General features: G+C 36.2%; 1 protein-coding gene across 2 annotated transcripts in view; it reads right to left on the reverse strand.

The window, feature by feature from the left end:
• Nucleotides 1-26,921, reverse strand: part of TEX11 (testis expressed 11) — a 231,442-nt gene that overhangs the window by 144,359 nt on the left and 60,162 nt on the right. For both annotated transcript variants that reach the window (XM_015080587.3, XM_027053614.2), the window contains exons 10-13: nt 23,490-23,544; nt 19,970-20,065; nt 17,959-18,040; nt 13,966-14,044 (exon numbers count right to left, since the gene is read on the reverse strand). In XM_015080587.3, coding sequence (XP_014936073.2) covers nt 13,966-14,044; nt 17,959-18,040; nt 19,970-20,065; nt 23,490-23,544 — 312 coding nt within the window. The remainder of the gene's footprint in view (nt 1-13,965; nt 14,045-17,958; nt 18,041-19,969; nt 20,066-23,489; nt 23,545-26,921) is intronic.

Raw genomic sequence — 26,921 nt, forward strand, 5'->3', positions numbered from 1 at the left:
AGGTCCCCTAGGTTTATAAATGAGACTATAAGTTACAGATGTCTTTAAGAAAATTACAGAAAACTGAAGGGGTAATGAAAACTAGAGAAGGAAAACTTTGATTTTGTTTTACAAAGAGAGCAGTAGAGGGGCACTTGTGTGGCTCAGTCAGTTAAGTGTCCAACTCCTGATTTCAGTTAAGGTCATGACCTCAGGGTCATGAGATAAAGCCCAGCACTGGGCTCCATGCTGAGCACAGAGCCAGCATAAGATTCTCTCTCTCCCTCTCCCTCTCTCTGTCTTTCCACCCACCCCTTTAAAATGAATGAATGAATGAATAAATAAATAAATAAATGCAGTAGAGTCCTAAATTTGGCTACTCAAAGTGTGGTCTACAGACCAACAGCATCAGCATCACATGGAAAGCTTATTAGAAACGCAGATCTCAAGCCTCATTCCAGACCTACTGAATTAGAATCTCTATTTTAACAAGATCTTGAGCTAATCATATACACATTAAAGTCTGAGAACCATTAACAAAACATCAAGGATTTGTTCAGAAAAGGGCACGCAAATTCAACTTACTTTATCTTTTGACAAGTTTACTTAAATGATAAAGTCAGAGAGTAAACAGACATAACCTAACAATTTAAGGAAAATGACTCATAATAACAGAGTATCAAGCCATCTAACTGCTTTTCTAGAATGTAAAGCATATGTTCTTCCCTTATCTTAGCACCACATATTACCAGGATCTCATAAGTGGATAGCCTAGAATTCTCTACACTCTGACTTCTAATGAAGCTTGACTGTAAGAGGTGAAATTTAAAAAAAAAAATCACTTAAGAGACATGGTATTTCTATCCATTCATCAATGCATTCAATATTTTATCCGTGGGGCACCTGGGTGGCTCAGTAGGTTAAGCATCCAACTTCGGCTCAGATCATGATCTCGCGGTTTGTGAGTTCAAGCCCTATGTCAAGCTCTGTGCTCACAGCTCAGAGACTAGAGCTTGCTTTGTATTCTGTGTTTCCCTCTCTCTCTGCCCCACCCCCCTCTCACACTCTTGTCTCTCTTAAAAAAAATAAACATTAAAAAAAATTTTTTTAATTTTATCCTTGCATCAAGGTAGATCATCAGAAGCTTAGATCTGTACTACATTAGCTTATAGTACATAGCAGGACTGCATTCACTTTCTAACAGTTAATGCTCTGCACACTTAGCTCTTAGCTTTAATTGCTAAAACAAACTTCTATACATAAAATATACTTATGCTTTTGCTATAAAATTATCATTGTCCATTATATAGTGCAACTTCCTATACTGTCTACAGATGCCAAATATGTAACATAAATGAGTGAAACAGACTATAAGAAAAAGCAACTGCCAGATACATAATGAACCTTTAGTATTAACTAAACAATGGTATAAGTATGTTAACATAGTACAAATAGGTAAGAAAATAGAAGCTATACTTTAACTTTGAAATTTAAAAATAAATATACTTAATTTACCAAATTTTTCTTCTGACTTTGATTTCTCTGTTGATTGGGAAATAGAAAGCTGAAATTCTTTCTTCTCTCTCTTTTCTACCAATATGTCAATATTCATATGGCTGATAGGGAAAAAGTAGGTGCCTACATGAAAATCTGGGTACTGTCATCAAGAGAAAAGTGGAATGAAAGACTGACAGCCGATCAAGAGCAATTAATGTCCACTACATCTGATATGCCAAAGTTGTCTAATTAGAATTCAATACCACACTACACTACAGTTCAATTTGTAGTTCTTCATTCACGTTAGTATTAATTGAGAAAGTCAAAATAAATAATGTTTTTCATTATCATGATGTTGGAAATGAGAAAACATTTTAAGAATTCAATCTTTGAATATGTAGTTAAGGTAATCATTTCTATCTCTGGAAACCAATTTCAGCATAGAAAAGTGAGTCAGATTATTCTTTGCCAAATGAGTTTCCCAAAGAAATTACTTCACTAAGAACATATGAATTACAATTTACATTTGTGTAATTACTTATGAATGCATTTGCAGAGGCAGATTCAGAGTGTTTATATGGGTTGTCATATTCACCAAAGAGGTCAAGTCTTTGAGCGAAGGCAGAGATTTTTCCCATGAATGACATGAACAAGTTGAATTCTTTCAACAGTTCCAAAAATATTAGTACCTTGTCATGAATGCTATATCACACAAATCTCCCCTTCAGGACTGAAGTATTTATTTCCAGGTGACTCTTTAGGAACTACCCTTGAAGAGAGCCACCTCACCCAAGGTTATGCCCCCTTTCCAGGGCAGCTGACATCCAAGACTACTTAACACTGGCCTTCAAGACATACCATCTTATTCTAACTGAAAACAATTCTGAAGGGCCATCCCAGCTTCAGAGTTCCCCACGGGGTAAGCTGAAGCCTTCTAACTTTAAATTAGCCCAATTTCTCCCCTTACCTAGTTTAGTCTCCTTTTCTTCCCCTCATAGGTATTGATCCTAAGAGCCCTCCTTTATAAGCTATCTGCACACTAACCACCATCTTAAAATTTGCTTCTAGGGCAACACGAGCTTTGACAGCATCTCATCCAGTAAGCCCCCTAACCTCTAAGAAATAGATGCAAGTTTTCCTTCCACTTCTATTTTTTGGAACAGTTTAAGAAGAATAGGTATTAACTCTTCTTTAAATGTCTGGTAGAATTCCTCCTGAGAAGCCATCTGGCCCTGGACTTTTCTTTGTTGGGAGATTTTTGATTACTGATTCAATTTCTTTGCTGATTATGGGTCTGTTCAAATTTTCTATTTCTTCCTATTTCGGTCTTGGTAGTTTGTATGTTTCTAGGAATTTGTCCATTTCTTACAGATTGCCCAGTTTGTTGGCATATAATTTTTCATAATATTCTCTTATAAAATTATATTTTGACACAGGCACACTTTGTACATTAAACACAGAAATCTTTTACTTCCATCACAAAGAAATTTGTTCTTTCTCATTTTAAAATGTCCTCTCAGGCTAGCTTACATTTTCTCATTTTTTTTTAATTTTTTTTAACGTTTATTTATTTTTGAGACAGAGAGAGACAGAGCATGAACGGGGGAGGGGCAGAGAGAGAGAGACACAGAATATGAAACAGGCTCCAGGCTCTGAGCGGTCAGCACAGAGCCCAACGCGGGGCTCGAACTCACAGACTGTGAGATCATGACCTGAGCCGAAGCCGGCCGCTCAACCGACTGAGCCACCCAGGAGCCCCACATTCTCTCATTTTTGAAAGAGATGTGTGTGCCGTAAACATTTAATTTCCTCTTATATTTGCTATAAAAATAATAACACAAAAAAAGATAAATGACAACTTGACACATAGGTTAAGGTAGAAAATAAAGAAGTGTGGGGACTATGTCAAACTGGAGAATACATGCCCCATGTCTAAAGATAGCAATAGCCATTTAGCCCCAAATGATTGTTGCTTAGTGGGAAATATTGACCAAGTGTTTCCAGATCTTTCAATTTTTTTCAAGAAGTCAGAAACCCTGATTTTCATGTGAAATTGTTAAATACTGGCAATTAATTCATCCCTATGCAACACATCTCTAGCCACACCCACCCAGCTCATGGTTCACTGATTTGCAAACTCTTTCCTATGTGATAGATTCCTTTAGAATGTAGAATTGGGAAAAAATGTTTGTCACTCTTAAAGATAATATTCAGGTAATGAGGGATCAAAAAATCCATGAGGCATATATAAAACAAAAAATAAAATAACCAAGTAAGTCCCTCCTTATCAGTAATTTCTGTAAATGTAAATTGATTAAACTCCAATCACAAGGCAGAAATTGGAATAATGAATAAACAGAATCCAGCTACATACTGTTTGGAAGACACTCACTTTAGACCCAAAGATACAAACAGGTAGAAAATGAAACGATGGAGAAAGATATTCTATGCAAATAGTAACCAAAAGTGAGCAGTGGTGATTATACTAGTATCAGACAAAACTGACTTTAAATCAAAGTTACAAAAGACAAAGAAGGATGTGATGCATTAATTAAAAATCCAATAAAGCAAGAAGATATAACAATTATAAATATTTACATACTTAGTAACAAAGCATCAATTTAAGAGAACTGATGGTAAAATAGCATGCTACAATAATAGTTGGAGACTTCAAGACCTCTTCTCAAAAATGAAAAGAACAACCATCGGGCACCTGGGTGGCTCAGTTGGCTGAGCGTCCGACTTCAGCTCAGGTCATGGTCTCACAGCTCGTGAGTTCGAGCCCTGTGTCGAGCTCTGGGCTGACAAACAGCTCAGAGCCTGGAGCCTGCTTCAGATTCTGTATCTCCCTCTCTTTCTGCCCCTCCCCTGCTCACGCTCTGCCTCTGTCTGTCTCTCAAAAGTAAATAAATGTTAAAAAAAAAATTAAAAAAAAAGAATAGAACAACCAGACAGAAGATAAGTAAAAAATAGAGGATATCAACAACACAATAAACCAACAGACATATACAGCACATTTTACCCAATAACAGAATATACATTCTTCTCAAGTGCACATGGAACATTTTCCAGGATAGATCATAAGTTAAGCCACAAATTTAGTCTCAATAGAGTTTAACAGCTAGACATTATACAAACTACCTTTTCTGACCACAAAAGTATAAAGTTACAAATCAGTAACAGAAGAAAATCTGAAAAAATTCAGAATTTGTAGAAATTAAATAACACACTGGGGCACTTGGGTGGTTCAGTTGGTTAAGTGTCCAACTTCAGCTCAGGTCATGATCTCACAGCTCCTGAGTTTGAGCCTCGCATTGGGCTCTGTGCTGACAGCTCAGAGCCTTGGAACCTGCTTCAGATTCTGTGTCTCCCTCTCTCTGCCCCTCCCCTGCTCATGCTCTGTCTCTCTTTCTCTCTCTCTCTCAAAAATAAACATTAAAAAAATCATTTAAAAAGTTAAACAACACGCTTAAGCCAGCAATGAAATGAAGAAGAAATCACAAGGGAAATTAGAAAATAGTTAAGACTGAATGAAAATGAAAATACAAATTACCAAAACTTATAAAAAACAGAAAAGGCCAGGTTAAGTGAGATATTTATGTCTATAAATGCTTATATTCAAAAATAAGAAAGATCTCAAATCAACAACCTAATTTTACAATGTAGCGAATTAGAAAAGAAGAACAAACTAACCACAAAACTACCAGAAGGAAGGAGATAATAAAATTAGAGCAGAAATAAATGAAATAAAGATCAGAAAAACAATAGAAAAAAAATCAATGAAACTAAGTTGGTTTTTTTGCAAAGACAAACAAAAGTGATGACAAATCTTCAGCTAGGTTAAGAAAAAAAGAGAGAAGACTTGAATAAAATCAGAAATGAAAGAAAAAAAATTACAACTAATGTCTCAGAAATTAAAAGAATTATAAAGGACTATTATGAAAATTCATATACCAAATTGGAAAACCTAGAGAAATTCATGAATTCCTAAAAACATAACCACCTACTAAGCCTGAATCATTAAGAAATAGAAAACCTGGGGCGCCTGGGTGACTCAGTTGGTTGAGTGTCCGACTTTGGCTCGGGTCATGATCTCATGGCTTGTGAGTTCGAGCTCTACATCAGGCTCTGTTCTGATAGCTCAGAGCCTGGAGCCTGCTTCAGATTCTGTCTCCAACTCTCTCTCTGTCCCTCTCCTGCTCATGCACTGTCTCTCTCTCTCAAATATAAATAATAATAATAATAATAATAATAAAGAAAATCTGACAGACCTAGAACTAGTAAAGTGACTGAAGCAGTAATCAACAATCTCCCAACAAAGAAAAGCTCAGGATCACATGGCTTTACTCCCAAATTCTACCAAATATTTAAAGAATTAATGCCATCCTTCTCAAAGTCTTCTAAAAAATTGGGGAGAAGGAAACACTTTGAAACTTATTAATGAAGCCAGTATTACCCTGATATCAAACAACAACAATAAAAAGAAAATACAAATGGAATTTTTTTCAAAAGTGGAACAAAAATCCCAAAATTTGTACAGAACCACAAAAGACCAGAAATAGCCAAGGCAATCTTGAGAAAGAAAAACAAAGCTGGAGGTATCATGCTCCTGGATTTTACATAGACACAGTACAATACAATACAGTAATCAAAACAGTACTGACATGAAAACAGACACATAGATCAATGGAACAGAATGGACAGCTGAGAAATAAACCCACACATATTTGGTCAATTAATCTATGGCAAAGGAGGCAAGAATATATAATGGGGGAAAGACAGTCTCGTCAATAAATGGTGTTAGGAAAACTGAACAGGTACATGCAAAAAAATGAAACCGGTCCTTTATCTTATACCATGTACAAAAATAAAGTCAAAATGGATTAAAATCTTGAATATAAGACCTGAAACCATAATGCTCCTACAAGAAAACACTGGCAATAAGCTATTTGACATCAGTCTTAGTGATATTTTTTTGGACCAGACGCCTCAGGCAACGGCAATAAAAGATAAAATTGATTAAGGAAATCACATCAAACTAAAAAGCTTTTGCACAGTGAAGAAAACCATCAACAAAATGAAAATAGAACCTACTGGCTAAGAAACTATATTTGCAAATCACACATCTGATAAGGGGTTAATATCCAAAACATATAAAGAACTTATACAACTTGATGTTAAAAAAGTAAACCGTATTAAAAATGGGCAGAGGACTTGTATAGACATTTTACCAAAGAAGACAAACAGATCAGTAAGCACATCAAAAGATGCTCAGTATCACTGATCATTAGAGAAATGCAAATGAAAACCAGAATGAGATATCACCTCACACCTGTCAGATTGGCTATTATCAAAATGACAAAAAATAAAAAGGGTTGGCAAGGATGTAGAGAAAAAGGAATCTTTGTATACTGTTGGAGGGGATGAAAATCAAGGCAGCCACTATGAAAAACAGTATGAAGTTTCCTCAACAAATTAAAAATAGAACTACCCTACAATCCTGCAATTACACTTCTGAGGATCTGAAGAAAATGGAAACACCAATTTTTTTTTTAATGTTTATTTTTGAGAGAGCGAGAGAGAGAGAGCAAGCACATGCAAGAAAGAGCACAAGTGGGAAGGGGCAGAGAGAAGACGGGACAGAGGATTCTAAGCGGGCTCTGCTAACAGCAGAGAGCTCAATGTGGGGGTGAAACTCACAACCAAGAGATCATGACCTGAGGTAAAGTTGGACACTTAACCAAATGAGCCAACCAAGTGCCCCGAAAACATAATCTGAAGAGAAATTTGAACCATTATCTTCATTGCAGCATTATTTATAAAAGCCAAACTATAAAAACAACCTAAGTGTCCAGTGATGGATGAATGGATAAAGACGTGGTACATTATCTCCAATGGAACACTACCCAGCCATAAAAAAAAAATAAAATAAAATTTTGCCATTTGTGACAATGTGGATGGACCTAGAAGGTATCATGCTAAGCAAAATAAGTCAGCGAAAGACTAATATTGTATGACTTCATTTATATGAGGCATCTAAAAAACAACAGAAATGAACAAACAAAACAAACAGAAACAGACTCATTGATACAGGAAACAAACTGTTGGTTACCAGAGTATGACAGTGGAGGGGGTTTGGAGGGTGAGTGAAACAGGTGAAGGGGATTCAGAGGTACAAACTTCCAATCATAAAATAAATAAGTCACAGGGATGTAATAAACAGCATAGGAAATATAATGAATAATAATGTAGTAATTTTGCATGGTGACAGATGGTAAGTAAACTAATCACAGGGATCATTTTTCAATGTATAAAAATATCAAATCACTACAATATATACATTAAACTAATAGGATACTGTATGTCAATCATACTTCAATAAAAAAAAAAAAAACTTCTTCCTAAACAAAGACACTACAAGAAAAGAAAACTACAGGCCAGTATTCCTGAAGAATACATATACAAAAAACCTCAACAAAATACTAGTAATAAGGTAATCCTCAACAAAAAAAAATTAAACAGCATGTTAAAAAGATCATATACCATGACCAAGTGGGATTTATTCCTAGAATACAAGGATGGTCCAACACATAAAAATCAGTAAATGTGATATACCACATTGACAGAATGAAAGATAAAAATCACACAGTCATCACAATAGATGCAGAAAAATAATTTGAAAACTTCAACAAGCTTTCATAATAAAAACATCCAACAAGCTAAGAATAGAAGGAAACTACCTGAACATAGTAATATGAAAAACCCACAGTGAATCTCATACTCAATGGTAAAACACTAAAAACTTTTCCTTTAAGACCAGGAACAAGGTAAGGATGTCTGCTTTAGTGACTCCTGTTCAGTAAAGTACTGGAAGCCAGAGAAATTAGGCAAGGAAAAGAAATAAAAAGCATCTATCCAAATTGGAAAGTAAGAAATAAAATTATCTCTGTTCATAGATGATATGATCTTATATATAGAAAATGCTAAAGATTCTACAAAAAAACTATTTTTTTGTTAAGGGTTTAAAAAATTTTTTTTGATGTTTTTATTTATTTTTGAGACAGAGAGAAAGCACAACCTGGAGAGGGGTAGAGATAGAGGGAGACAGGAACTGAAGCGGGCTCCACAATAACAGCAGAGAGCCCAATGTGGAGCTCAAACTCAGGAGTGCCTTGAGATCATGACCTGAGCCAAAGTCAGATGCTTAGCCGTCAAGTGAGCCACCCAGGCACCCCTCCACAAAACAAAACAAAACAAAAACAAAACCTGTTAAAATAAATAAACGAATTCAGCAAAGTAGCAGCATATAAAATCAATCCACAAAAATCAGTTGCAATTCTATACACTAACAATAAACCATCTGAAAAAAATTTAAGATGGGCGCCTGGGTGGCTCAGTCGGTTTTTGGCTCAGGTCCTGATCACATAGTCATGGGATGAAGCCCACATCAGGCTCCAAACTTGTGCATGAAGCTTGCTTGCGATTCTCTGTCTCCCTCTCTCTCTGTCCCTCCCCCACTCACACTCTCTCCCTCTCGAAAAAAATAAACAAACATTTAAAAACTTTAAGAACACAGCCCCATTTATAATAGCATCAAGAAAAAAAAAAACTTTAAGAATTAACTCAGCCAGGAGGTAAAGAACTTGTACAATGAGAACTATAAGATATTTCTGGGTGCCCGGATGGCTCAGTCAATTAAGCATCCGACTCCTGATTTCAGCTCAGGTCATGATCTCACGGTTCATGAGTTCAAGCCCCACATCAGGCTGTGCACTGACAGTGTAGAACCTGCTTGGGATTCTCTCTCCCTCTCTCTGCCTCTCCCCTGCTCATGCTCTCTCTCTCTCTCTTGCTCAAAATAAATAAGTAAAAGTTAAAAAAGACATTTTTAAACAAAATTAAAGAAGACATAAATAAATGGAAAAACATTCCATGTTCATGGATTGGAAGACTTAATATTGTTAAGATGCCAATACTACCTGAAGTAATCTACAGATTCAATGCAATCCCTACCAAAATCCCAATGATGCTTTTTGGCAGAAATAGAAAAATTCATCCTAAAATTCATATGTAATCTCAAAGGACTCTGAATATGCAAAACAATTCTGAAAATAAAAAAGGTGAAGGACTCACACTACCTGATTTTAAAACTCAATACAAACATAAAGTAATAAAAACAGAATGGTACTGGCATAAAGATAGACATACAAAGCAATAGAACAGAATAGAAAACCCAGAAATAAACTCTCACATATAAGGTCAAATGATTTTTAACAAGAGTGCCAAGACAATTCAATGGGGAAAAGATAGTTTTCTCAACAAATGACGCTGTGAAAACTGGGTAGCACATGCAAAAGAATTAAGTTGGAACTTTGTCTCACACCATATAGAAAAATGATCTCAAAATGGATCCATGACCTAAATGTAAGACATAAAACTATGAAACTCCCAGAAGAAAACATAGGGGAAATCATATTATATTTGGCAAAGATCTCTCAGATACGACACTAAGAGAATAGGAAATAAAAGGGGAAAAAAACACAAATTGGATTTCATGAAAAAAAATTTTTTTTAATTTTAATGTTTATTTGTTTTTGAGAGAGAAAGAGACAGAGCACGAGTGGGGGAGGGGCAAAGAGAGAGGGAGACACAGAATCTGAAGCAGGCTCCAGGCTCTGAGCTGTCAGCACAGAGCCCAATGCCGGGCTCAAACTCACAAACTGCAAGATCATGACCTGAGCTGAAGATGGATGCTTAACCGACTGAGTCACCCAGGCATCCCCCCAAAAAATTTTTTAATTGGGGGTGCCTCACTGGCTCAGTTGGAAGAGCATGTGACTCTTGATCTCAGAGTCAAGAGTTCAAGCTCCATGTTGGGTGTAGAAATTACATAAACAAATAAATAAACAAACTTAAAAAATTTTTTAATTTTCCATCAAAAGACACTACCAACAGAGTGAAAAGGCAATCCATAGAACAGGAGAAAATATTTGCAAATCATATATATTCAAAAGGATTTAATATCCAGAATACATCATGAACTCCTAAAACTAAACGACCTGATTAAAAATTGAGCAGGTCGGGGCGCCTGGGCGGCTCAGTCGGTTGGGTGTCTGACTTCAGCTCAGGTCATGATCTCACAGCTCATGGGTTCAACCCCATGTCGGGCTCTGTGCTGACAGCTCAGGGCCTGGAGCCTGCTTCGGATTCTGTGTCTCCCTCTCTCTCTGCCCCTCTCCTGCTCACACTGTGTCTCTCTCTCAAAAATAAACATTAAAAAAAAATTTTTTTTTAATACGGCAGGGGACTTGAATAGACATTTCTCTAAAGATGAAATCACATGAAAAGATAGTCAACATCACTAGTCATTAGGGAAATGCAAATCAAAACTATACGAGATACCACTTCACACCTATTGGGATAACTACTACAAAAAAACAAAACAAAACAAAACAAAACAAAACAAAACAAAACAAAACAAAACAAAACAAAAAACAAGAGTTGGCCAAAATTTGGAGAAATTGGAACCCTTGTGCCCTGTTGCTGAGAATGTAATATGTACACCCACTGTGAAAACAGTATGACGATTCCTCAAAAAATTAAAGATTACCATATTATCCAGCAACTCCACTTCTGAATATACACACAAAAAAACTGAAAGCAAATTCTCAAAGATTTTTTTTTACACCCCCATTCATTGCAGCATTATCCACAATAGCTAAAATGTGGAAGTTTTACCTTCCATCAGCTGATGAATGGATAAGCAAAATGTGGCACATACACATACAATAAAATCTTCCTCAGCCTTAAAAAGAAAGCAAATTCTTTATATATAAAGCATCCAACTCTTGATTTCAGCTCAGGTCATGATCTCGCAGTTCATGGGTTCGAGCCCCACGTTGAGCTCTGTGCTGGTGGCATGTGCCTGCTTGGGATTCTCTGTCTCTCCCTCTCTCTCTGCCCCTCCCCCAATTGTGCTGTCTCTGTCTCTCTCGAATAAATAAACTTTAAAAAAAATACTGGAGGGTTGCCTGGGTGGTTCAGTTGGTTGAATGTCTTGCTCTCTATTTTGGTTCAGGTCATGATCCCAGGGTCATGGTATCAAGCCCCACATTGGGCTCCATGTTGAGCGTGAAGCCTGCTTAAGATTCTCTCTTTCTCCCTCTTTCCCTCTCCCCGGCTCTCTCTCTCTCTCTTAAAAAAATTACTGGAGGGGTGCCTGGGTGGCTCAGTCGGTTAGGTGTCTGATTTCGGCTCAGGTCATGATCTCACAGCTTGTGAGTTCAAGCCCCGCATCGGGCTCTGTGCTGACAGCTCAGAGCCTGGAGCTTGCTCAGATTCTGTGTCTCCCCCTCTCTCTCTCTGCCCCTCCCCCACTCACTCTGTCTCTCTCTCTCTCTCTCTCTCTCTCTCAAAAATAAAAACATTAAAAAAATTTTTTAATTACTGGCAAATATGTATCAATTGTATATAAGAAAAAATTTTGTGTTCCAGCTTTGTAAAAACATGATGTTATCATCATCATCTCCTCTTCCATAGATATTCTATAAAAGGCTGAATGACTTCTCATCCAAAAGTCGTGTGTCAGGTAGGAGATCGGTCTGCAACAATGGTTGGCAAGCTATATAGTTGCAGGCCAAATCTAAACAGCGACCAGTTTTTATAAATAAAGCTCTATCACAGTCACTTCCATTTATTTACAGATTTTCTGTGGCTGCTTTTTTCTCACACTACAACAGCAGAGTAAAGTAGGTGTGACAGAAACTTTATGCCTAACAAAGGCTAAAATATTTACTACCTCACCCTTTATAGATAGTTTACTAACTGACCTAAAATAGTGGTTCTCAGAACCACCTGAAGAACTAATAAAAAATAGAGGTCAGGGCTTACTGGAATAAGGTAGAGCTTGATCTCTATATTTTTATAAAGTACCCTAGTGAACATTTTTGATAAGTTTTATTGAGGTATAATTCCCATACCATACAATGCATCAATTTAAAATACACAATTCAGTGGTTTTTAATATATACACAGAGTTGTGCACACATTACCCAATCAATTCTAAAACATTTCCATCACATCAGAAAGAAGTGCCATACCCAATAGCAGTCTCTCCCCATCTTCCCCAACTCTCACAGCCCTAGGCAACCACTTATCTACTTCCTGTCTCTATAACTGCATCTATTCTGGAAATATCATATAAATGGAAGGAAACAATATGTGATCTTTGTGACTGGCTTCTTGCACTTGGCATCATGTTTTTAAGGTTCATCCATGTTATAACATGTATCAGTATTCTGTTTCTTTTTATTTTTCTTAATATTTTTAAGTTTTTCTTATTTACTTTTTTTGAGTTTATTTATTTATTTTGAGGGGACAGGGGCAGAGAGAGGGGGAGAGAGAGAATCCCAAGCAGGCTCCGTGCTGTGCAGAGCCCAATGTAGGGCTCAAACCCACAAACTGCAAGATCATCACCTGAGCTGAAATCAAGAGCCAGATGCCCAAAAGACTGAACCACCCAGGCGCCTCTTAAGTTTTTATTTTAATTTCAGTTAGTTAATGTACAGTGTTATATTAATCTCAAGATGTACAATAGAGTAATTCAACACTTCCATACGTTACACCATTTATTGGCAAATGATATTCCATGATATGGGTATACCACATTTTGTTTGCCTATTCATCAGTTATTAGATATTTTGGTTGTTTCCACATTTGAGTATTAGGAATAATATTGTTATGAACATTCACATATAAGTGTTTTATGGACATACTTTTTCTATTTAACTCAGGAGTGGAATTGCTGGGTCAAATGGTAACTATTTAACTTAGTGAGGAATAGTTTCCAAAGCAACTGCCCAATTTTACATTCCCACCGTCAGTGTATGAGGGTTACAATTTCTCTATATCCTTGCCAACATATGTGATTATCTGTCTTTTTGATAATAGCCATCCTACTGGCTCAAAGTGGTTTCTCATTGTGGTTTTGATTTGCATTGCCCTGATGGCTAATGATGTTGAACATTGTTTCAAGTGCTTATTCCTCAGTAATTCTGAGGCACACTTAAGTTTGGGAACGATTAAGAAGTCTTTATGTACTTTAAGGTCCCTTTTGACATTAATGGTAACATAAAGACAGAGCCAGAGAGGTGTATTACTCATAGAACTGCACTCGTTCATGCCTTCCTGTTCCACATGACACTGCCCTGTAGGTTAACCTAGGCCTAACTCCTGTTTTATAAAGCACCAACTACCTTATTCCTTTTTCATTTTATTTCTTTTTCAAAATTTTAATGTAAATTTTAAAATTAACTTGACTATTGATTGTTTAAATCATTAATCAAGCACTTCCATCTTCTAATTTTATCAGCATAATGGCAGATATGGTGCTATGTGAATATGGATGGATATAAATGGGTATATTCAATACATATTAATAGAAACCTTAAAAAATGTTAGTCTTTAGAGAAAAGAAAATCAATTCTGTACCTTTCATGATCCATCAGCAGTTTAGCAACGTTCAGACAAAAGTCTAGAGACATGTCAAGATGTAGTATTTCCATGACAGCTAAAAAAGCGAAGATGAAATAATCATATCAGTTTCATTTCTGAGGAAACTTAGCTATTTTCAGTAACTTTCCTTTGTTAAAAATCTACTTTCTAAACGTTTGCCATACACCACATCTTGCCTAATAATTTATCAAAATCTTTTGGGGCATCTGGGTGGTTCAGTAGGTTAAGCACCAGACTTCAGCTCAAATCATGATCTCACAGTTCATGGGTTCGAGCCCCACACTGGGCTCTATGCTGACAGTGTGAAGACTGTTTGGGATTCCCTCTCTCTCTCTCTCTCTCTCTCTCTCTCTCTCTCCCCCCCCCACCCCCCCCCCACTAGCTCTTTCTCTCTCAAAATAAATAAACTTTAAAAAATCTTTTTATAAAGACATCCAATGCTAGAGTGTAGTGAAACAGGTACTCTTCTAAGGATGTTAAAGTAACTTGACACAATCTTTTTGAAAAGCAGTTTGGTAATACTATATGCTATGAACACAGTGGTTAAAAGCTTGAGACTTGAAATCAGATAGACTTATATTTGAAACCACTTGCCACCTATATGGTTATAGGCCATATAGGCTATAGTTTTTTCTGAGCCTTAGTTTTGTCATCTGTAAAATGGGGAATATATCACCAGTCACTTAGGTCTGTTGAGAGTGTTACATGAGATAATGAATGAAAATTACATAGTAAAACACCTAGAACTTAGTAAGACTCAGTAAATGACACCTGTTGTTGTTATTATGTATCCTCTCTAATGCAGAAAGTATACTTCTGAAAAGTCATCGGAAATATGGGAAGATGTTTATAAGCAAAGATATTAAAATCAGTATAGATATAATAACAATAAAAAGGAAATATATTCTCAAATGTCCACTATAGGCAGATGATAAACTATTATGAAACTATTAAAAGTGTTGAATATGAAATAACATAGAAAAACTGAATATGCACTAATATGAAAAATGTTTATAAGACTAGTAAGTAAAAAAATCAGAAAATAAAGCCTGCATGTATTATATGGTCAAAATTCTATAAAACAAACAAATTTAACCAAAATAGAAAAATGCTGAAATTAAATGATCAAACTGCCAGAAGTGATTGTGTTCAGATTATTTATATACCAAATAACTAGCAAGTGTATTCTCCGTGCCAGGAACTATGATCAGTGCTAAGAACCCAGTAGTGGACAAAACACAAAAATCCTTATTGTACAGGAATTGTACAGTGAATGATGAAGACTATGAATATCTTTTCCATAGTCTCATGGAATGCATATGGACAACTTTTCCAAAAGTTCTCTTTAATGCGTGTTGCTACTCTTTCATAATAAAAAAAAATTGTATATTTTTTGATTTCCACTTTTTTTACTTACAAAAAATACTGGTGAAATGCTAATGCCAGCAGTTAGAGTGATCATTTTATTTTTTTAAGTCTATATATTCATTTTGAGAGACAGGTAAAGAGTGAGCAGGGGAGGAGCAGAGAGAGGGGTAGAGATAGAATCCCAAGCAGGCTCCGCATTGTCAGCATAGAGTCCCATGCAGGGCTCAATGTCACAAACCATGAGATCATGACATGAGCTGTGACACTTTCCCAATGAGCCATCCAGGTGCCCCAAGATTGACCATTCTGAGTGTAAAGTACTTTCACTAGCAAAGAAATGAACAGACTATAAAAAATGCAAGTTTCATATATTCTCTCAACACAACAAAGTAAAAGATAATTTAATATTTTAAGCTATAGAAAACTTGGATTCAGAGAAGTCTCTTAATTTGTAATCTGACATAGCAACTTCATTACTCTGAATACCAAGAAACTAGATTAAATAAAAACAATCTGGGAATAAAGAATAATTTCATTTTAAGCTCTGCTTTTTATCTGTGTTTTGGTAAAATTTGTAATGGAGAATTCTAATCTAAAATTAATCAACTTTAAAGTAGTTGACTCCAGGGGTGCCTGGATGGTTTAGTCAGTTAAGTGTCTGACTTTGGCTCAGGTCATGATCTTGCAGTTCTCAAGTTTGAGCCCCACATCGGGCTCAGTGCTGACAGCTCAGAGCCTGGACCCTGCTTCAGATTCTGTGTCTCCCTCTCTCTCTGCCTCTCTCTCTCTCTCTCTCTCTCTCTCTCCCTCTTAAAAATAAATACACATTAAAAAAATTATTGTGGCGCCTGAGTGGTTCAGTCAGTTGAGCATCCGACATCAGCTCAGGTCATGATCTCATGTTCGTGAGTTTGAGCTCCACGTTGGGCTCTGTGCAGACAGCTCAGAGCCTACAGCCTACTTCAGATTCTTTGTCTCCCTCTCTCTCTGTTTTCTCCTGCTCGTGCTCTGCCTCTCTCTCTCGAAAATAAACATTAAAAAATTTCATAAAAATATAAAGTAGGTGACTCCAAAAATCTCTCTGGTCTCCCTATATTGTATTGGTTTCAGTAAACCTATTCCTCTAATTGGTTAGTTGATTTGTTTACTCTCCGACTACAAAACAAGTGGAGTTGTCCTCCTGGTTCCTAACATTTTTCAGCCTGTGTATACTGAGATGATACCATTACCTAGAGATATAGAATCCTCTATATATTTCAGCCTGAGGTCTCTTATTGATTAGCTAAAATTTTAGAGGGCACAGAAAGTTTCAGAAACTAAATTAGCACTAAATTTAGAGCTACTACTAAATTTGATTATTGTCCTATTTATTACAAATTGTTATTGTTGGGGCGCCTGGGATGATCTCACAGTTCATGAGTTTGAGCCCCGTATCTGGCTCTCCGCTGATAGCTTCAGATTCTCTGTCCCCTTCCGTCTCTCCTGCTCCCCTGTTCCTGCTCTCTGTCTCTCTCAAAAAATAAACATTAAGGGGCGCCTGGGTGGCTCGATTGGTTAAGCGTCCGACTTCGGCTCAGGTCATGATCTCACGGTCAGTGAGTTCAAGCCCCGCGACGGGCTCTGTGCTGACAGCTCAGAGCCTGGAGCCTGTTTCAGATTCTGTGTCTCCCTCTCTCTCTGCTCCTCCCCTGTTCATGCTCTGTCTCTGTCTCAAAAATAAATAAACGTTAAAAAAAATTTTTTTTTAAATAAACATTAAAAAAATTTCAAATTGTTATTGTTTAATGGATAATCAGTTATTATTATACTAGAATATACTTTAATATAGTAAAATAATGCAGCTCTATAATGCAACTATATTTTTATATAAAATTAAAGCATGTACACATTAAAAATATTTAGAGTCAATTATTTTATGACTAAACATAGTTGAAACACTATTAAGGGGTCAGTGTGCATAGAAAGACTTTTGGTAGTAGTAACAGCAATAATAGCTACAATAATATGTAACATGTTTTGCACACTCTGTACCAGGTATGGTGCGAAATGCTTTATATACATTTTCTCATTGGATTCTCAAACTAACTAATCAGGTAGACATTATTATTATATCTCTTTGAAGATGAAGAAACTGAAGCACAGAAAAATTCAGAGACTTGCCAAATGACACACAGATGTATATCAGGATGTTTACCCTGTGAGGTGTAAATTTTAGTCCCTTAAGAATTTTGAAAAATAAATAGCAATGTTTATACAAGTGATTATAAAAAGCACAGCACTACAAAGGCTTTTTCTATCCAAAGTTAATCTTTTTTCATTGTGGTAAACAACTTCAGAAGGGTTGGGCAGCTGCAATTTTTGCTAAGCTAAAAAAAACTGGTAATTCTTATTCAGCTTTTTTCACTACCTAGTATATTTGTAACTATTCCCTTTTCCTTCTCTTTTTCTTCCTGGCTAACAATCTTCTCCCTTTCCTATGTGACCAATTTCTTTCTCAGTCACCGTCAAATTGCACCTATTATTAGCATACTATAAACGATCTGATATTCAACAAATTGGTTATGATATTCCAAAATTGTGTGTTCTTCACACAGATGATACCTTCATGGAGTTCTTCATTGGCTGTTTCACTCTTCAAGAGGATTTTCATCTTTAGGAAAATCCCAGCTGGATTTAAATGTTCCTATTTTAAACAGAGAAATCACAATGACATTAAAACTGTAGAATGTAAAAGACAGTTTTCAAATAATTGCCTGTTTTGTTACATCATAGCAGAATAACTCATGATCAAAGAAAATCAAAATTATAAAAGATCAGATCACAAAATCCAGTTTATCCCTGAGGATATTTTCTGATATTTTATTCAATCTAAATGAAATAATACAAGGGAAAAAGACACATTTGATTGAGTGGCAAGTATTTAATGGTAGGTCAATAAACTGTATAAATATAAGGCTGTATTCTTACCCTTGTAAGCAAAATTCAATGTCAATTATATTTGCTTTCTTTTGAGATTTTAATAACAATTAAGGTCCTTTGGAAACATGGTTGAATGAAATGAAAATATACTGTCTTCCCTGCAGGACATGCCTGTCAGATTTACTATTAATAACAACGTACTCTCAACAGTTTTTCCAAATCCTTGTTAGCTGGTTCTATGCCATCTGTGGGTTTCTTGCCTAGTTCCACTTTTGCCTGACAGAACACATCTTTACACAGCTGGCTAAAATTAAAAGTGCAGTCTAGGCCCACAGAAGAGAGACTTTCTCTCTACAAAGCCAATCAGCTTCTACATGAACATTGTACTCAGCTCTAAACACAGCAAATAATTATAGCAATTCATGTGTGAGATGCCTTAAGAATGGAAAGTTAGGGAAAGTATGCACTGGTATTAAAAGGGTTTGCAAATACAGATGACATAAATACAAATAATAAGCTGAGGTTGCAAATTTTAATTTATTGCATTACTTCATTTCCTAAAAGATACGTTGAAATAGGTCTTGGATTAAATTCCCTTTTACCTTCAGAGATGTACATGTCTTCCAAATCTTGGCAGGATCTGTTTTTCTTCAGTCTACCACACTCACACAAGTTGACATTCTGGTTTTCTCTTTGATTTCATTAACAAACAATTCCAGAGAATGGACAACACTTTGCATTCATTGTATAATCATAGATTCACTTGTATAACATTTGCACTATAGTGTCTATCCTTGTTTCCTGAAATTACACTTTCAGAAATCATAACTACCTGTTAAATCCATCAACTTTCTCCCTACAATATTCTTTGCTTTTCTGTAACTTTTCTCACTGGTGTTTCTCACTCAATTTCACGCATTCCCCAACCCATCTCCCTTCTGGCAATCACCCGGAAAAAAAAAAAAATGTAGGGCTCTTAATATGAGAGAAGCATTTTTGTTTTGCCTGGTATCATCTGTGAATTGTCACTAAGTCAAGGCAATTTAATTATATGTTATTTTTTACTAAATATAAAAGATACCACCAAGGGGCACCTGGGGGCACCTGGGTGGCTCAGTTCATTAAACATACGACTTTGGCTCAGGTCATGATCTCTCACAGTTTGTGGGTCCAAGCCCCACGTTGAGCTCTGTGCTGACAGCTTGGAGCCTAGAGCCCACTTTGGATTCTGTGTCTCCCTCTTTCTCTGCCCCTCCCTGGCTCACATATACTCTCTTTCTTTCTCTCAAAAATAGACATTAAAAAATACCACCATTTTCTTTTTTACTTCTAATTTTCCATTATAATGCAATCTGTATATCATAAAAAAATAAAGAGCAGGGTGCCTGGTGGCTCAGTCGGTTAAGCGTCCCACTTTGGCTCAGGGCATGATCTCCGGGTTCATGGGTTCGAGCCCTGTGTCAGGCTGCTTTGGATTCTGTGTCTCCCTCTCTCTATATCCCCTACCCTGTTCGTGTTCTGTCTCTGTCTCTCAAAAATAAATTAAAATGTTAAAAATTTTTTTTAAAAATAAAGAGCAAATATATTAAAAAAGCAGGAATACTGAAGCAAATGGCTAAACTAGATTTCAAAATGTGAATCAAAGCTTTAAAAATTCATTAAGTTAATATGCAAAACTAAAAACCTTTCATACCTTGTTTGCTAGGTTTACAGCATGGAGAGCCTTATCACAATATTCTCTGTCATTCCAATCCAAATAAGCAGTGGCTAGTAACCGAAGAACTTTAGCCTAGAATTAAAAATAGAAAAAGCACTTGGTCGAGGGTTAAATTGCAATACAACAGCTGCCTAGCACTTACAAAGTGACAGGCATCTTCTCAAACTTAAGTCATTGTTATGAAATAGCATTTCCTTAGGTAACCACATAGTCTTGGGTTACGTCTCATCATTATGCTGCCCACATCAAATACTGTAAGAATTTTATAACAGCTTATTTCAATTTAATACAATTGTGTTAATATAATGATTTTCCTAACAGTGTTTTAGCACTGAAGTACTTTATTATTCTCACTTTAAAAATAAAGGAAACTAAAGCACAGCAATATTCAATTTAATCATCTTCCCACCTATTGTATAGGTAGCATTGCATTAGGCCTTCATCAAAAGAGATAAATAGAAAGACACAATCCCTCTCTCAAATACTTTACAGCCTACTTGAGATTAGCCAATTGGACCAAGAGCACACATACCTTCATTTTAATAGTGACTCATATACTTTCCTGTAAAGAAGATCTCTCCTAACTCAGCTAAGTTTTAAAATTAATAATGTATTCCTGAATAAGTCAGTTTCTCCAACTAGGTTTACATTGATAAGGGGAATAACTCTAGCCAGCATTGATATATTTAACTACAGACTTAGATTTTGAAAGAAGGAGCTCTATTTCACTAAAGAATCTGCCTCTAAATATAATGAGGATGTTGGGACCAGGCAAAGATAATCTTAACATATTAGAGCTCTGTAAATCTAGAGAAATGGTACTTAGTGTGTCCTATTTCTGAGTTTTTAAATTCAAAAAGATGGATCAAATAAAATGTATACAATGTACTTAATATTATTATTATTATTGTTATTATTATTATTATTATTATTATTATGGAACAACTCTCAACTTATAAACTCCCCAGAGCTTTTGTGGAGTAAATATGGCATCTCTAAGAAAACCTGTAACTATTTCATAATACTAAAAGAGTCAAATAATCAGAAAGATGTAACAAAATGAATGAATCTCAAAACCATTATGTAAGGAAAAGAAGCCATATATAAAACAGTAGATACTATATGATTCCATTTATACAAAGTTCAAGAAAAAACAAAAATAATTGACAGCCACAGAAGCCAGAATAGTGGTTTTATCTTGGGGCTATAAATGGCTATTAACCAGAAAGGGCCAAGGGAACTTTTGAGAGTCATGGAAACTTCTGTATCTTGATCTGTATGGTAGTTACAAGACTATCTAGACATGTTAAAATTCATCAGGCTGTACACTTAAGATTTGTACAATTAAAAAAAAGATTTGTACAATTTAGTATATATAAACTATACTTCAATAAAGTGCTGCTAGCATGAACGAAAAACTACTTCATAATCTATTTCATGATCTTACCTCTCCATACTTCACCATATGAATATGACATTTCAATCATGCTTAACTACTGTAGTCTTCCATCCCTAATCCCTCCTCCAGACATCATCTCATCTTGGTCCCTTGCCTGGTATTCTCTTCTTTCTCCATTTTCACTGTATGGACCCCATCTACTTTTCATGGCCTTCTTACCAGAAAGCTTCTTCAACTGCTCTGGCAACCCTGATATTTCCCTTTACTGTACCACACAGTTTATCACTTATTTTTCCCAATTGTTTCATTTATGCTAGTTTTTCAAATCTATTTTTGAAACTTTCACTGAAGTATACAATACATACAAAAAAGTTCAAAACCTCAACAGTACAGCTCTGAATTTTCACTAAGTTAGCACGTGTATGATAACAACATAGAAATCAAGAAACATAACATTAACAGCAACAGGTTCACCTCAAGACTCTCTTTGACATGATTTCCAAACAAGAGTAACCAATTACTTGTTTTCCAGTACCATGTACACTTTAGCTCTACTTGCTTTTGGCATTTACATTTATGGAATCATACAGTATGTACTACTTTATAAATTGCTCTGTTTATTCAACATTGTATGTGAGAATATATCATTGCAATTATTGTAGCTCATTTATTCTCATTCCTATATAATATTCCATGTTACACTATAACAATTCTTTTATTATTTTAATTGTGCTAAAATACACATAAAATTGACTATCTTAACCATTTTTTAAGTGTATCGTTCAGTAATATCAAATATATTCACACTGTTGTTCAACTATTACCATCACACACCTCCAAAACTCTTAATATTGCAAAATTGAAACTCCGTATCCATTAAACAATAGGTTCCCATGTTCTCCTCCCTCCAAACTCCTTCAACCACCATTTTACTTTATGTCTCTATGAATTTGACTACATCAAGATACTTAAATGGAATCATACAATATTTTTCTTTTTGTGATTAGTTTATTTCACTTAGAATATTGTCCTCAAGGGGCACCTGGTCTGGCTCAGTCAGTTAAGCATCCGACTCTTTTATTTAAATATAATTTATTGTCAAATTGGTTCCCACACAACACCCAGTGCTCATCCCAACAAGCACCCTCCTCAATGCCCATCACCCACTTTCCCCTCTCCCCCACCCCCCATCAACCCTCAGTTTGTTCTCTGTATTTAAGAGTCTCTTATGGTTCGCCTCCCTCCCTCTCTGTAACTTTTTTTTAGCATCCGACTCTTGATTTCAGCTCAGGTTACAATCCCAGGGTCTTGGGATGGAGCCCCGTGTCAGGCTCTATGCTGACCTTGCAGCCTGGTTGGGATTCTCTCTCTTCCTTTCTCTTTGCTCCTCCCCTGCTCATACTTTTTCTCTCTCTCTCTCAAAATAAATAAACATTAACAAAAATAATTCTGTCCTCAAGGTTCATCTATGTTGCAGCATATGTCAGAATTTCCTTCCTTTTTGAGGCTGAATAATATTCCATTATATTCATTTCTATTAGTTGTACCCTTCAAACAGAAGCTTTTTAAGGGTAGAAGTCATGTTTCACACTTCTCTTTTAGTCCCCAACTATCGCATTGCTAGATATACATAGGTATTCAGTTATATTTTGATTGATATACCGTAATGATAAGAAGGAAAGATGAATATTCAAACAAAATTCCATTTTGCTATGGTATATATTTTAAATTACTTTTACATCAGATTTACTTACCTAATCATATTTTACTTGATTAAATATTAAAATACCAAGCACATTCTATGTGGGTAGTTAGGGGAAAATCTATATTTGTAACATGCAATAATAAAATCTAAAATTTACATAGCTAAACACTGTTCCAAGTGTTTACATATATTAACTCATGGGTATAAGAATCTACCATACAGGTAAGATTCTATTAGTATGTAATTTTATAGAAACTAATGTACTAAGATATTAATGATGTGCCCAAAGGATAATCTACTCAAAAAGGGGTGATAGACTATTATAATTTAGTAACAATAACATAAAATGTATTTCTTCAACCTACTTCTGCAATATTTAACATGATCCTTACCAGCATTTCTGGCCCAATAGTATTCTTATCCATCTTCCCAATATCATAGCTTTGGCTATCATTAAAAAAAGGAAAAAAAATACATGTTCATTTCAAATTATATTTTTAAGATTATGTATCAGTAAGAAGACATGGTATAATTAGACTTTATTCCAACTTTTCTATTTTGCACTACAATATATTATTAGCCAATTAATATAGGAATATCAATTATATAAAGCAATTCTTTCAAGCTGTAAAAAAACCACAATTTCCTCAGGATGTATAGCCAATAAATCAATACCATATTATTGTTCTTTTCCATATTGTTCCTATATAGATGTCTTACATATATAGTATTTTGCTGCATTAAACTAGTTCACTTGTGTACATAAGCTCTTATTCAATGAGCACATTTTAAAGTCTAAGAAATAGGAATACATTTTTAAAATAAAACAAATACAGGAGTTTTCACAGAAACAAATGCTTTAGCAATATTTATTAAGCTTCACAACACCCTTGTGAGGCACTATTAGTTCCATTTTGCAGCTGAATGGACCAATTTAGCAGTTATTTCTAATATTTCCTAGATTGGTACTGAAAATGAGAGTGAAGGGTTGGGGAGTAGTGAAATTTGATTTCCAGTCTATGCTTTAATTAGCAAACCATATTATCTATGGGACATTCCAATAATCACAAATAATACATTAATATGAGCCTCAGGGTTTTAAAACTTAAAACTTAAAAAGCAAAACAAAGATTATTCACCATAAAATTGGTATTCCAAGGAAGGATGTCAGTAAAATTTTGGTGAGCTGAACTAAATTGAAGACATTACTTTGAAATACTCCCTTTAAAAAACTCTAAAAGACTCAAAATTACCCAACTGAGTTTTCAGATCACTAACAAGAATACAACATGAGCCTAGTTATTCTAAGCTCTATCTCATAGAATGGTCTCCTTTGGTATATTAAACCTACTTCCAGTTTTTAAAATAACCAATGAGGACAAAACTTCTGCAATGGTGGTATAAGGAGCTCTTGGACCCTCTCCCCAGTGAAACAACAATTTGCCTGGAAAAATCAATTAAAAAAACAACCAGTTAAAGTCTCTGGGAATTTTCCTAAGGGCATATGGAAAATGGAAAAACATTTCTTTAAAACAACAACAACTAAATCTCAGTAAGAACAGTGAGAGTCTGTGTCATTTGAGTCACAATCTGCTTCTATCCACACCAGCTCCCTGTGATGAAAACTACTCCAGATGGGTGCTGTCAAGAAGGTAGTAATTCCCTTTCCTTCCAGCTCCTAGACTCCTAGGCTATGGTTTCACCTAGGAGGGGCAGACTGCTAGCCTGTCTTATCCTCTCCAGGCCTGTGCTGTGGAAGTGCTATTCTGGTCAGGCACAATTAGAGGACAGGATCTTCCCTTACCCACCCAGTTTTCACTCTCAGGGTAAGGACTCTTACCCTAGATGTGACAGGTCAAGAATACTGATACCCTGATCACCTTCAACCAGACTCATTAAGCAGAGATTCTATGCCAGGAGGGCATGCTAAGAAGATCAGCGGTTACCAATCTCCCCAATATCCACTCTGTGGATGCTACCAAAAGAAGCAAGCCATGCTCCCATTACCAACTCCAGTGGTGTGGCACACAGGTTCTGCCCAGGGGAAGAAACAGGCAATAAAGAAAAAAGAGTTCAGCATCTATGCTTGAGAGGACTGACTTATTTGGAATGAAGCAAAAAGTTCCTGCCTGAGGACACTGTCAAAAACAAGGGAAATTTTGGTAGTGAGCAATTTAAGAGGGGGTTGGTAGCTCTGTGGTAATAGTAGCAACAAGTGAAATAGCAGACCAGAAAGATTTTTAACAGAGAGAACCAGGGAAAGGGATAGCCAAGAAGAATAATGTGGGAGGTCACACTCATCCCTGGGGATACAGAAGGCTATGCATATGCTCTAGCTGCACCCCCTCAGGAGCAACCAGAAGGATATGTGGGGCAGACTAGAAAGCATTCCTCAAGGCACACACATATACATCAGCAAAAAGCCCTAAGCCTGGGACGCCTGAGTGGCTCAGTCGGTTCAGCATCCTCTTGATCTCAGCTCAGGTCTTGATCTCAGGATCATGCTTACGTACAAGCCTTACAGTTGGGCCCCACGCTGGGAGTGGAGCCTACTTAAAAAAACAAAACAACCCTGGGCCTGAGTGGCTCAAGTGACTTAAGTAGAACCTCTTACCAAATGCAGAAAATTTAACTACTCTGATTCAAAGTAATGGTAAGGAAGCTAAACTTAAAAATCAAATCACACTTCCAGTTTTCAGTTCCACATGTAAGGAACTTGGAAGTCACTACTTCATCCTAACAAGTAAAAAACAACAACTCTTCTTGGATCCTTAAGAGAGGGGAGGACAAAGGGCAAACCACTGGCCCCCACATTGGAGAGATGGACAGGCAAATACAAGGAACTGTGGCTTACCACAGGAAGGACTCACCAGTGGAAACTGCCAAGGGAACCAGTGCTGAGGCAGGAAACTGTGAACTATAATTGACAGATTGCTGGAGGTTCATTGTGAACAAGTCTGAGAACTTAAAACTCCAGGAAAACATAGTCTTAGGGGGATACAGACAATATTGTCAGATTTACCTCCAGGAGCTCAAGATTCCCATAGTAAATATCAAAGAAAATCCTCTTGGGCTCTGTCAGGAATTGATGATAAGGAACCAATCTGTTCTTAACAAGGCCTGCCTTCAAGGGAAACTAACTAGTGTCTAACTTCCTGGGGTATTATCAGAGACTAACTGACCTGGGGAAGAGAAACACTCAACTCTAGACTACTCTAGCCAGGCTATACTACCTAGGAGTGAAAAAAAAAAACTGGTAAATATTTGTGAAGTTCACAGTTCAGAGGCATACACTCACCAAAAGACTAAGAACTAAACACAGGACTATAGAACTCTTACCCTCCCCAACACCTAACCACCATGTTAGTAGAGACCTATTTACAGGGGTGCCTGGGTGGCTCAGTCGGTTGAGCATCTGACTTCGGCTCAGGTCATGATCTCATCAGTTGATGAGTTTGAGCCCCAAGTCGGGCTCTGTGCTGACAGCTCAGGGCCTGGAGCCTGCTTCAGATTCTATGTCTCCCTCTCTCTCTGCCCCACCCCTGCTCATGCTGGCTCTCTTTGTCTCAAAAATAAACATTTAAAAAAGACCTATTTACAGCAGTTCCTTTTACCCAGTACAACATATCAAGTTATCAAGAAAAAATCACAAGGAATACCAAAAGGCAAAAAGAAACACAATTTGAAGAGACAGAGAAAGCACTGGAACCAGATATGGCAAGGATATTAGAATTAACAGTCCAGAAATTTAAAATAAGACAGATGGGCAATGTAAGCAAAGAGATGGAAATTCTAAAAAAGAACCAAAAAGGATTGCTAGAACT

Source organism: Acinonyx jubatus, chromosome X, assembly GCF_027475565.1.
Source record: "Acinonyx jubatus isolate Ajub_Pintada_27869175 chromosome X, VMU_Ajub_asm_v1.0, whole genome shotgun sequence".
Taxonomy (NCBI): Eukaryota; Metazoa; Chordata; class Mammalia; order Carnivora; family Felidae; genus Acinonyx; species Acinonyx jubatus.